The following is a 13,219-nucleotide window of genomic DNA, read 5'->3' as shown; positions in this document are numbered from 1 at the left end:
CCATAGTCGTGTCCTCTACCTCCCCTCGTTAGGAAGATGCATCGCCCTATCGCGCTCGTCTTCCTCGTCCTCGCCGTAGCCTCCGCCGCCTCCGGAGACTCCCAATCGCCTGCCGCGGGGCCGACTCCCACGTCGGCGACCCCCGCGGCACCCGCCAAGGCCCCGGCGTCGGCTCCGCCGAAGGAATCTCCGGTGCCGACACCGGCCCCCAAAGCCTCTAAGGCTGCCGCTCCCGACGTCGCCAAGGCTCCCGCGCCGAACGCCGCCGCTCCCGACGTCGTGATCCCCGCACCGACCATCTCCCCGGCGCCAGGATCGGACAGTGATATCCCCTCGGACGCGCCAGTGGCCGACGGCCCGACGTTCGATAGCCCCCCAAGCCCTCCGACGGCGTCGATCTCCGACGCTCCGGCGGTATCGCCGAGCCCGGTGACTCCCGACTCGGGCGCGGCGGGTCTCGGGAGCGGCGCCGCGTTGGGCGGAGTCGTTGCGGCTTTGGTGGCTCTCGCCTCTCTCTGAATCGGGGAACGAGGAGATTTACTTCGAGCTCATTCTTTAATGTTGATTATTTATGGCTGTCGTCGTATGTAGACGAACCTGCTTTGCTTATTTCTAGGCTCTTCACTGAGAGAAAGCGACATGCTTCTCTTTACTTATTATTCCAAAGAGAAATTATAACCTCTGTCGATTGGAAAGTTATTCTCATGAGGTAGACGATAAGAGATATAACAGTCTTTATAATATGTGGTGGCCCAAACTTAGTTTGAGACTTGAACAATGGATTGGCGATATCGCTCTCATATATTGTGAAAGGAGAACAAGAGATCACTCTCAAGGAAGAATCTCTGAAAAGCACAAAGTAAAAAATACAGCCAATAGCAAACAAGGCAACTGAATGCTGCAAGATATTGTCTGGAAAAAAGAGGAAGATTTGGTCATCCCTTTATTCCCATTTCTGGTACGACTGTCCAAAATTGAGAGCCTTACAAATCTTAACTAAGGAGCCATCCATCTTTCTTAAATATTTCTCAATGGTGTTCTTCCAAATTTTAACATATATGGGTCCCTCCCATTTTTGCCATACGCTTCCAGCTTCCTTCCATTATTGCTCACCACTCAATGAATTCAGTCAAGCCAATTGGGCTGGCCAGCGAGAAGAGTTAATGAATGATCTCCTTCTAGTTTAATATTTACTGTTGATCTGCGTAAGCTTTTATGTTTACTAATTATCTAACATATCCAAGCGTCATAAAATTATTTATAGCAAGAACAAATCAAAATGAGAGAGAAGATATATCTCAAACTGAAGCGTACTTTAGAAAAATTTCATAATACACACACTCTACAATTTAAAGCAAGAAAAGAAGAAGAAGAAGAAGAAGAAGACGAACAATTCCATCGAATCTCTCGTACCAACATTACCACACACCGAAACCAAAAAAGAAGAAAAATAAATAAATAGGAATAAACAAGATAATAGAGTACGTGAAAAACAAAGCCAAGTGAGGAGCTTCCTTCTCTCTTATTTCCTCTCAATCGATAACACAAGAAGAAGGAACTCAGAACCAACCCTAACCGACAACAAGCACAGAGATGATCGTCGCCGCCATCGCCGTTGCCGCCCACGTCGCGGCATTTACCCTCTTGCCGGCGTTCTGATCCGCCACCTTCTCATCCGCGGGCTGCTCGTCCGGGCCCGCCGGTACTGGGGCCGGCGGCGACGCGTGCTTCCCATGCTTGCCCTTCTTCCCCGCCTTGGGCGCCTCCGCCACCTCAGGCGCCGGCGCCGGCGCGGGCGTCTCTGCCTTCTTGAATAGCTCCCTGGGCTCCAACACCTCGTCGATCGTGTAAACGGCCAACGGATCGTCGTCCTTCAACGTCCCGGTCACCCTCGCCACCTTCCCCGCCGCCGTCTTGAGCGTGACGACCTCGCCATCGTTCTGAACAGTGAAGTTATAATTCTTCGAGGTGCCGTCCGTCGCCAGGGTGTTCACCACTCCATTGTCGGTTTTGAGCATCTGGATCGAGTAGTAAACTGGGATGGCATGGTAGAGGAGAAGCGAGAGCTTACCCTCGGCGGTTAGGTTCTTAAATTTGGGGGCGAACGCCTTCATCGCCTGATCTATCGGGCAGAACACGGAGAGACCTCCGTCGACGCCGTCTTGGAAGGTCTTCGCGGCGTCGGCGGTGGAGAGGAGCAGATCGGCGAAGGTCTTACATCCCTTCTTGGCCATGAGGTCAGTGAGGTTGACGGCTGCGGGGGCGGCGGCAGGGGCCTCGGCGGCGGGGGAGGAGAGGGCGGAGCTGATCTGGATGATGGAGATGTTGTAGGGGATCTCCTTCACGGATTTGACGAAGGAGGAGGGGGAGGCGGAGGCGGGATCGGAGTCGGCGGGGAAGAAGGATACGTGGCCGGCGCGGTGGAGGGAGATGTTGACGAACCCGGCGGTGTCGGGGGCATCACCGGAGGCTTGGAAGAGGGTAGAGGAGACGGCGGAACCGCCGGTGAGCTGGTGGAGCTTGCGGGCGCCGAAGTAGTCGACGAGGACGTGGAGGGAGAGGAGGTGGCGGAGGGTGGGGAGGGTGTGGTGGCGAGAGAGGAGTGGCCCCATGGCTGTGTTATCAAGGGCTAGCACCGTAATGGTGAGGCGGCGGTTGATCTCGTGGGCGAGGTGAGTCTCCGTCAAGTAGTGGTTGAAGGTGGAGAAATCCGGGTGCGCCGCCAGGATCCGTGTGATGTTGTGGGCGGTGGACGACGACGGGAGGAAGAAGACGAGAATAAGGAGAAGAATAGGACGCATTTTGTCTAAGAATTAGCTTATTCCGGTGTCGAGATATCCGGGGTATAGCAGAGATAAGGAGGCGGATAAGTGAGAGGAGGAGCAGGAGGTGGAAGAAGGGAAAGAAACCGAGGCAGTGTGCTAGTAAGTAGGCACACTCCCGGCATCTAGCTGTTAGTGGAAGGTAAACACCCTGCGATTTCGCTTTAATTACGATAACGTGCTACTTCACATCTTTCACTCTCCCTCATCCGTAAAAAATAATCTAATGCGAAGAAATACTGACAGTTCCTAAAATTGTCGGTGGGGAAAAGCAATTATTTAATTTTAAAAAAATGTACTTTCCAGAGTTCCATATTATTTAATTATTCATTTTTGGTCCCCTATAATAATTTGTGAAGATTTCTGGGGCATATATGAAAATTAATTAGTTGACAAATAATTAATGCATGGTTTTTAGCCGCTGTACTTTTTTTAAAAAAAAAGGGGAAGCCGAGGGCGTTAAAAAGCACGAGCACCGATGCCCCGATGGAGTCAAAAGGAGGCAAAGGGGCGTGGACGGTGCACGTGCCCCTGGCATCTCCCAATCCGAACGGCAAGTCTTCTCATCGACGCCGTCCTCGAACATTTTATTCCCTCGATCTCATCCGCCCATCCGCCATCCTACGGCTCAGATATAAACCCAGATGGTTGTAAATGAGATTTACTATGTTGGCCGTAAGGGGTAGCAGGGTACTTCTGGCAAGCGTTTGAACGCTGCCGGTCCCACCCGGCAGAAGGAGGACGCGCCACGTGTACGGTGATCATGATGTCGGGAGGAAGGCGACGGATGCTGGCCACCGACACCTGCGGCGAATCCGCGAGCATTGAGGGGTTTTGTCTCTGGCATTGGATCCAGCTGAGGAACGATGGCATCGGACGGTCGGAATTCCCCCTCAATTTGTCGGTTACGAACTCGACTCGAGAGCGGATCCAAAACGGGAATCGCAGAGCGCGCTTTCTCTTTGCTCTTTGTTTGTTCGGTGGAGGCGTAAAGGAGTTGGTGGGTGGATCGGCTGCTTTCTTTGAAGCACGAAGCGCGCGCAATTTTTTTTATTTTTATTTTTTAATTTTTTCTGGCCGACTGCCTGCCATATCATCCATCAGGTATATTATAAAAGACAAATTTATTACCCTTTATTACTTCTTATATATATATATATATATAAGGATAAGGGGAATCTAATCAATGGACCTCAGTCAAATACTTACTTTTATGAAAGATTCATCACGTGTCAAACCACATGGTAAATTTGCAAGAAGCAACGTGAATGGGCCCGGTTGGGCTTGGGGACTAGAAGTACAATGTTAGCAGGCCAAATGACTAGGCCTTGGGCCAAGACTTGTGGGCTCGTATTATAAAGTGTGATTTACTATAGTTTTGCCAGTGAGAGGCATAGGAATGAATTCTTCTCATTATTTGGTTGGTTTGGTTTTCCGTTTTACTTTTCTATCTCTTGAATTTTTATCTCTTCGCACTCCCCTATTCAACCCTTTCAAAAGTAAGTCAAAGGTATGTTAGTTGAGATGATGGAACAGACAAAGTACATTCACAAGAAATGGATGAAGCAATAGGACATTCACACTGTATAGATGAAAGCATGTCTTTATAAGTAGGACTTTTACTAGTGTTTCCAAGTGAAATTGTAAGAAAAATGATGAGCTTTGATTTGAATGTGAGAATTGGAGGAAACAAAACCACTTGTTGTAATTGTTGAAATTTTTTTTATAAGTGGTTTTGTTTCCTCCAATATCTCACCTTCAACTTCAAATTCTCTGCGGAAACAAGCCATGTCTCCGAATTCCACACAAAGCCCACCTGGTGACGCTTGCCTTATTCTCACCAAAGGTGACTAGATTCGACCGTATTAATTTGTCAACAATAGGCAATGTCCCAGCTGACAGGAGGAAGTGGCTATATGTGTTAGCTTTGGCCTTTTGGGGGCGAGAACACCCCCCCCTCCCCTTCTCCTGTCGTCCTCCTTTGCAAAATAAAATCCACAGCTCCGCTCCCAAGGGAGAAGAAAGCCACGAGCTAAGGGGGAGAGAGAGAGAGAGAGAGAGAGAGAGAGAGAGAGAGAGAGAGCGAGAGAGGAAGAGAGGAATAGAGAGGGAATTAGGGCTTATAGTTTGTTAGGTGAGAAGGGAAGAATGTCCCTGGGCTACGCGGAGAAGTTGTCGTACAGAGAAGATGTGGGCACGGTGGGGATGTCTGAGATCTTTGATGCTCCCAGCGTTTTGCAGGAGAAGGTGATGTTATTCTACTATTTTCCTTGATTCGCTCCTACTCGCCTTGTTACCTTGCTGTCTGTTCGCCTGTTTGTTTCTTGAATTTAGTTTGGTGACTTCATGTAGAACGTGCAAAGTGGATTACTGGAAGATAGAGCACTTAATTTAATTGGTCGGGTCCTTTATTTTAATGATTGGGAAAAAATAATTAGTGTTACATCGAGTGGGTAGGTTCAGATCGTCCTTAAGTTTGTAAGACCTCTGTCAAGCAAAGACAAAGATGCAATCTTTAACTCTTTCAAAATACAGACTTTAATGTCTTTTGAATTTATTATTCGATGCAGATCGAAGAACTCGCCTTACTGATACAAAAGGTTAGGAACTGCACTATGGGTGTTTTTGAAGATAGTTCTCATGGAGTACGGCATTTCTGCCCCTGTCCACTCCTTTGTTCTGATGAACTTTGGTTGGGGGTGACAGGAGAAGAATATTTTCTTTTCTTAAGTGCACTCTGAAATATTCAGTTATATGTAAAGATGTATGGTTATCATTCTTACATGCTTTGAGTATGCATTGTTGCAGAGTAAACATCTGGTGGCATTTACAGGGGCAGGGATATCAACTTCTTGTGGAATACCAGATTTTCGTGGACCTAAGGGTGTTTGGACTCTTCAGGTGGATGCTAATTGATCTTTAATGAGTTAATTTTCTTTAACGACAGCCTTGATGGTTTGTTTGTGTTTAATGTAGTTCTTTTCTTTTGTGGAAAGTGACCTGTTCCTTTAACTATTGGCAAGAGTAATCACATATATGTGCATGTATATGTGTAGCTACACTCATACCCAAGCTGTGCCCATTCTTTTTTTTACTCCAACAATTGCTTAGAAGGTGATATATTCCAACTGAGTAGTTTGAGCTGTTTCATAAATGTTAACTAATTTTACTGAAAGGATTTATTATACTGTTATGTTTCTATTTTCATTTGTAAAGGATATCTTCTTTTTCTTCCATAACTTGGGTGGCCTAATGACATAAGTTTAAGTTTCTTAGGACGGTCGTCTTTTCTCTATTCGTACACCCAGAAATCAAGAAAAGTACAAAACATATTTTTGTAGGTTATTCTTGACTAATTTAATTGGGTTTGAGTGATTTGCCGATTTTTGTGGAATACAATTCTATAGTTCTATCAAATCAAGTTTTGTCCTGATCATTTTGTACTACTTTGAAGCGACAATCAATTTGTTCATATTTTGCAGCATGAAGGAAAGGGTGTGCCGGAAGCATCACTTCCTTTCCACCGTGCAATGCCAAGTTTGACTCATATGGCATTAGTGGAGCTGGAAAGAGCAGGTATCTTAAAGTTTGTTATCAGCCAGGTACGTGCATTTTGTTTCTGATACCTGCATGTGTTTCAGTGCTTGTACTTTTGACAGTCCATGCATATTGTTATCAGCTGGGTATAAACTATAGAGACTTTCTTACGTGAATCTTGTTAGTTCTTGGGAATCTAAGAATGTAAGATTGTCCCTGCTGAAGTATGAAAAACTCTAGATACCTGATTGCATGCTTGGTGGCTTTGATTTGCTCCTTTTTTTTAGTTGTTCCTTATACGTGACAGAATTTTCATATATTCAAAGTAACCATCCTTCCCTTTTTCTAGATTTTTTTCATGCCAAGGCAAAGGCTCCACTTATCAACTGGTCTATAGGTCATTCATTGTTAAAATTGTCTCGGAAGTCCCCTGCGAAGTATTGCCATTTCATGTTTTTTATATTATGTGATCTTCTAATATTGATGCAACTCTAGGTTGAGCAAAACTTATGAAAGTCATCTTTGCCAGAATGTGGATAGCCTTCATCTTCGATCTGGTATACCAAGGGAGAAACTTGCTGAATTGCATGGAAATTCCTTTAGGGAACTTTGCCCATCTTGTGGAATTGAGTATGGGTGTTTTACTTTTCTTCACTTGGATATATTATTTCTTCACAGTTTATCTGAACATCTCATGTCAAGTTCTTTCTTTTCTTTTCCTGTTCTTCTGCCTCCTTGGCCTTTTTCTGCTCGCCCTATAATGCAGCTTACTTACTAATATTACTTAGCTAACTTTGAATTATCCTTTTCTTTTGAAGATATATTCGAGATTTTGAAATTGAGACTATAGGAATGAAAGAGACATCAAGACGATGTTCCGATGAGAAGTGTGGAGCAAGGTTAAAGGATACGGTTCTTGATTGGGAGGTGACACACTGCCACTTTTAGCTGATTCCATGGACATTTCCAGTATATTTCATGCTTGAATTGTTCTGTTGAGGTTCCTTCTGGCGTAGTTATATTTTAACTTTGTTCTTGATTCTTGTGCAGCTGTAATATTTCTTCTCTTTTTGTTTGATAATTTGTATGTGTGTTTATAATTTGCAGGATGCTCTACCACCGAAGGAAATGAATCTTGCAGAAAAGTACTGTAGGACAGCTGATGTTGTATTGTGTCTTGGGACTAGGTATGCCTCAAATTACACTCAGAAGACGAGTTTAATAATTTAATAGCTCACTTATTTTCAGCAAATTTCTTTCTGTTATCAGAAGACAAGGTTGCATAAAGTTCTCTATGCTACTAATCTAGTTGTATGTAATTAATCTGCTATAATTACATCTAGATGAAGGATGAGAACTTTTGATTTTAAGAGGATAAACTATATGAAGGAGAAAGAGGAGAACTATTGATTTTAAGAGTTTTTCTTGTCTCCAAGGCACAGTTAAACCAAAGGGCCAAGTATAGCTTTATCCTGATTATGGAATATGAGATGTAATTGGTCATTTTGATGTCAGTGGGTCCATAGAAATGTAGAGATATCAGTGTAGACCAGACATTAATTCTAGAACAAGATGATGTTAAAAGCCTTTCCCTTCAGTAAGCTTGCTGATGAAAATCAGTAGATCAAAACTCAGTGCCTGTTGAGATACATAGATATACAGCAGTGACTTACAAGGAAAATATATATTTTTTTAAATGCAAATTTAATTAGCATATCATCTGAATGGGCCTAGCAAGCATAACATCTATCAAGAGAGCTACTAAAAACCCAAGTATACGACTCTTCAGCTTGTACACAACCCATTTGAAGCTAGTTATTCTTTGATTCCTTTTAATGTGGGAAACAGTTTGATTTTTGTCTGATTCATGATCATGTATAGTTCTTTTTCACGTCTTCTCAGTTAACAGTGCATTGATATTTGCCCCTCACAGTCTGCAGATAACTCCTGCATGTAACTTGCCTTTGAAAACAATCAAGAATGGAGGAAAGATTGTGATTGTAAACCTTCAGGTATTTTCTTAATTCTAGTTCTACCAGAGCATGCTCACTGAAATGGCATCAGACTTTCACCAAATCTTAGAAGATAATCCTTGAATCTTCTTTTGCATGCATTACGCTGTAAATGAACATGCTGTTTTAGAACACAAACTTCTTCATCAATAGTTAAATGCTCTGGTTTTTTAGTATATACAAAATAAAGAAGGATGTATCCACCTTTAACATTCGCACTAGTCTTCCCTAAATTTTGATGACTATTACTCAAGGAGAGTGGCTATAGAAAATTTTAAAGATGAACTTAACCCCTGCAAAGTCAGTGAGAATCTTTTGAGGCCATGGTACTTTAACAGAGCACTTGCATTTTGTAATTTAACAGAATCAGGAAGTATGGGAAGCTAGGATTAAATAATAATACCAGGATAATGCTATTGAAAACTGAAGATAGTAAATCTTTTGGAAAGTTTGATAGGACGCTGGAAATTCACTGTATAAATGAGAAATTTGACCTTAATTTTCTATATATACTGCCAAAATACTTTTCTTTTTCTCCAATAAAGTTAGAGTAAGATTCATTACTCATATATTAAGAAAATAATGTGCAATATTCCATCGAATATCTGGTGTAATTAGCTGTTTTTTCTTTTGACATTCTGTTCACCAATACCGAATGATAGTTACTAATGTGCAGATGTACTTTGGTAGAAATATGCTCAATTAGTTTTATATTGCTGTACTTATTTATCTTTTATGTTCTATTTTCAGCCTACTCCTAAGGATAAAAAAGCTAGTCTGGTGATCCATGGGCTGGTAGATAAGGTATTCTTTCTTCAAATTAGGAGAATGTTAGCTACTTTCTGCCTATTCTGGATTTATCATATCCATTGATTGTTAGTTTAATTGAAATAGTTCATAGTCTCCTGAAAGATACTTTGGCTGGTGCATCATACTCTCCATTCTACCAAAATATTGATTAAGATTGGTGATTTTTTACACTTAGATAGCGAGGTGCACATTAGAAGAAATACTTTTAGCTGATAAGGATGAACATAGAAAATGATTGCTCCAGGAAGATAGTGGATGTTTATTTATCAAGATATATCTTTAACACTTCCAAACATGTGCCCACTCATTTACCTTTTATAAATAATAAAAAATATTTAAACAGGTTGCTTCATGGAGTTCAGTAAATATTCTTGGTTAAGATGAGATGCCACAAACCTATTGTCAGAAATTTCAACCTACTGTACGTGCAAATGCATCATGTACCTTTTTATCCTTGTGAAATACTTTCTTGAGCTCTTTTGCATATTAAGACATGATGCGTTGAACACAGTAGCCTTATTTGTTACTAAATGCCTGTCTTATATTCACAGCACTATCTAGTTAATGTTAGCTTAAAAGTGCCACCATTTGATAGAGACTTAATATGCTTAATGTACAGAAATGGTACCATTTCACTGTGCCTGCATATGATTAGCTAAATGACTTTTTCTGCTTTATGTATACACATGGAAGCTTCTAAATTTTTATGATCAGTATATCTCTATAGTGTTAATCTCATTGGTCTGTTAATTCAGTTAGCATAACATTCCCACTTCCAAGGTCAGGACTGCTGTTGATCACAATTTTCTGATTTTCACTTGCTTAAACTATTAGTTTTGCAGTCTCTTGTTTTTGCAATGACTAATTGGAGTTAGAACAGGTCATTGCAGGTGTCATGCACATTCTTAATCTCCAAATTCCACCATATATTCGGGTTGACTTTGTCCAGCTCAGTATTTTACATTCACCAAAAAGTAAGATAAAGTCCTTCAACTGTTATTCTAGTTTGTGTTCTACTCTGAACTCCTGTTTTATCATCATCATTCATCACCACAACAATACAAGGTTGCCATGAGCATAACACAAAGACGAAAAGGGTCCAAAATCACTCAATAGATCTGTACAGTTGGTGCTAACCTGACATTACCCCCTGTAGAGGATGATGCAAAATTTCTGACGAAGCAAAATTGGACACTAGATAAACTTGTCATAGAAGTCCATCTATCTATTTGTTATCTACCTTCTTAGTTGCAACTAAATTCATGCAACTTGGAGATCTACCTGTTAATACACGTGGGAATAATCTCGATGAGGAAAAGAGTTGGCAACTTTTGATTTAAAAATCTATATTTCAGATAGGTGTGAACAATGCCACTGCCTTAGAAACCAGTGTGGGAGTATCATTATACCACAGTGCTGGTTGGGCTGGCCATATTTTCTGTCCGACTGTTCAGCTTATATATATGTAACAAAAGCTCAGAAGTTGAAAGAAGCAGTTTTCCTTTTCTATCGATTTCTTATGGAAGAAAAGATAAAGCTTCATTCTATCAATCAGAAAGGATTATATTTTCTTTTGTTTACTCAAATTAAAGGATTATATTTTCTTTTGTTTACTCAAATTACATTCTTATGCACCTACTATACAGAGAAAACTTATGTAAAATGGACTCTTCGGATTACAAGTATACATGGACAGAGAGCACCATTGCCATTTCTTAAATCGGTTGAGGTATATAACTATTTCTGAAAACTTTTCTCTGCAAGTCCTTGATTATTGTTGTCCCTTTATGTAAACCTCTTTTTTGAATATTGTCATATTCATGATTCCATTCAATTCAAGGTCTGGCTTCAACACAACCTTGTTGCTGGTTGCACTTTTGATATTATTGTTAATACTTGCCACAAGAAAAACATTATTTTCTTAACCTGCTTTTAACTAGAGACTGACATATATTCCTTTTCTTTGTCATTTCTTTTCCTGTTAGATCTCATTTCCTGAAAGGCCAGACTTAAAGCCTGCCTTCCTGCAGAAGCAGCCATTTTATTTAAAGAGGTACCTAAATATGTTCATTCTTTGTTTAAAGGTTTACACAAGAGCGTATTTCTTCTTTCATTCTTTTTTTCCTGTTTAATACTGGACATGTTTGTTATACTGCAGGGAGACATCAAGGAGGAGACCCTTCAAAATGTTGTTGACTTTCAACTTCAGCGATGGTTGTGGCTGTCCATGCACTATAATTGAGTGGCCAATCGATTTCCAGGTAAGAAATCATTTTCTTATAAATCTCTTGCATAATTTACTTATATTTTCTTATAAGTTATAACTAGTTTAAATATGTAGAGCACATCATTTACTCTATTGCCCTCCTTCCATGCAATTTATGTTTGAAAGAGCTTTATACCTGATTATGCATATCTCTAGTGGAAATTTGTCTCTTGATTTCATCATCCTAGGATATGATCTCAGTTTGCTCAATCTGGACAAGTCCTCTTGAGTCCTCTTGTACATGTATCATGCCTAGTATGGTGTGAACTGTGAACAAGTTAGCAGCTAACTTTAGTTTCACCTTTCAACTGAATTTGGCTGGTTTTGAATCACCAATGATCTCTCTTTTATATTGTTCTACCATAAAAACAATCTAATAACGTCCAAAGCCATGATACTTGTCACCTCCCTTTATCACATGCTTATAGAATCAGAGCTCAATTCCTCATTTATCGCTTTAATTTAGAAATCTTTTGCATTTGTCCAGAATAGCTTATACTTTATTTACATGTATTTGACTGCGATTATGTGTCATCTAAAGTTAATCAAGATCCTAGGAAGGAAATAAAATGTTGACATGAAAGAGTGGAAATTTTTGACATCTATGCAGGTCACAAAATACAGCTTCATTCACGATAAGAATGAGGTCCTTCGTGAGCTGAGGGACGCTTCTGAAAGGAAGTCTCTCTGTGGGCAGCATGCTGTGCTGGAGAAAAGGGTCCACCCCAGGTCTGAAGTTAATGTGAATGCTGTGGTCACAAATATCCTAAGGTACAATAGCCTAAAAGACGCCGGCAGAACAATTGAGACCACCAGCAACAGCAATGGTGATTTTATGGTCAAACGGTGCAGCGAAGTTGTTGATAGTTCTCCAAAGAGATCAAAATGGCTGTAACTACTGGGTTCTTCTGGTTTTCTTGATCTGGATGAACACTGGATAATTATATCTAGATCAAAACTTTCTTAACTTGTACCCTACTAACAGAATAGAATAGTGTAGAACTTTTGGTGTTGCATTGAGGCTGGCTGAATTTTGTAAGCTACAACCAGCCTCCATCGATGCCATCTTGTAAAGCTTCTTAAAAGCCTCAACACAGTTTTCATTACTGAAGTTTAATGCTTGATTTCATCAGGCCGTTTTCCAAATTATTGTTTGAAACATAGAAGTTTGCAGTCGGTGATGCTCTGCAAATTAATTCACAGGACGTACTACATGATTGATTATTCAGCAGCTATTTTTTCACTCCAATTCTTCAGCTAACTTGTCTTTGATCTCAGCAGTACACCTGGTGGTGGCCAGATAGGAGGAGTCTTCTGGGTATTTTACGATTTAATTTAACTTATATTTGGAAAGGCAAAATAAAAAGCCCAGTTTCAATATAGTTACACAAATCGGATCAGGATGCATGTTAGGCGAGTTTGGATTATTCTTATTTATATGTTTATTTATTTTGAGAAGTTTTGAATTCTACTCTGTAGGTAGTGGGAACAGTGAGAAAGGCTTAGTTTCTATTTGGAACATCACCTTCTCCCAATATATGTATTTGATTAAAATGCTGCAGTCTATATATTATATAAGTGCATCTGGGTCTCATCATCTTTGTTTTGATGTGATATATTATGATAGAATTCAATCAGTGGACTATATTTATGAACTCAAGTTGATTCAAACTCAAGTCTCCTAAGCCATCGTACAAGCGACACATTTATGAAATATCTTTCACTAAAATAAAATACACTCACTGCAATATTAACTCTTAATTGGTATTCCA

At 40.8% G+C, this 13,219-nt stretch overlaps 2 protein-coding genes across 2 annotated transcripts; one reads left to right on the top strand and one right to left on the bottom strand.

Moving 5' to 3' along the window:
* Window positions 1-1,294: 1,294 nt before the first annotated feature.
* Window positions 1,295-3,023, bottom strand: LOC140799992 (fasciclin-like arabinogalactan protein 2). The gene has a single exon (XM_073154601.1). The coding sequence runs from the start codon at window positions 2,799-2,801 to the stop codon at window positions 1,572-1,574; it is 1,230 nt and encodes a 409-aa protein (XP_073010702.1). The 5' UTR covers window positions 2,802-3,023; the 3' UTR covers window positions 1,295-1,571.
* Window positions 3,024-4,716: 1,693 nt separating this feature from the next.
* Window positions 4,717-12,593, top strand: LOC140800083 (NAD-dependent protein deacetylase SRT1). The gene is made up of 14 exons (XM_073154733.1): window positions 4,717-5,069; window positions 5,393-5,422; window positions 5,631-5,723; window positions 6,305-6,424; window positions 6,889-6,989; window positions 7,178-7,286; window positions 7,467-7,546; window positions 8,293-8,371; window positions 9,122-9,175; window positions 10,062-10,155; window positions 10,828-10,910; window positions 11,167-11,234; window positions 11,340-11,442; window positions 12,058-12,593. Exons 1-14 carry the CDS (start codon window positions 4,971-4,973, stop codon window positions 12,340-12,342), a joined length of 1,398 nt encoding a protein of 465 aa, XP_073010834.1. The 5' UTR covers window positions 4,717-4,970; the 3' UTR covers window positions 12,343-12,593.
* Window positions 12,594-13,219: the final 626 nt, after the last annotated feature.

Source organism: Typha latifolia, chromosome 13, assembly GCF_019914945.1.
Source record: "Typha latifolia isolate L0001 chromosome 13, TyphaL0001v2, whole genome shotgun sequence".
NCBI classification, from domain to species: domain Eukaryota; kingdom Viridiplantae; phylum Streptophyta; class Magnoliopsida; order Poales; family Typhaceae; genus Typha; species Typha latifolia.
Note: the sequence above shows the minus strand (reverse complement) of the source record. Positions and strands in the feature narration are given on the sequence as shown.

Coding starts and splice junctions, on each gene's coding strand:
- LOC140799992 (XM_073154601.1), bottom strand. CDS start 2,801: ATGCGTCCTATTCTTCTCCTTATTCTCGTCTTCTTCCTCCCGTCGTCG.
- LOC140800083 (XM_073154733.1), top strand. CDS start 4,971: ATGTCCCTGGGCTACGCGGAGAAGTTGTCGTACAGAGAAGATGTGGGC. Junction 6,990..7,177: donor TGCCCATCTTGTGGAATTGA/GTATGGGTGTTT, acceptor TTTCTTTTGAAG/ATATATTCGAGATTTTGAAA. Junction 8,372..9,121: donor TTGTGATTGTAAACCTTCAG/GTATTTTCTTAA, acceptor TTCTATTTTCAG/CCTACTCCTAAGGATAAAAA.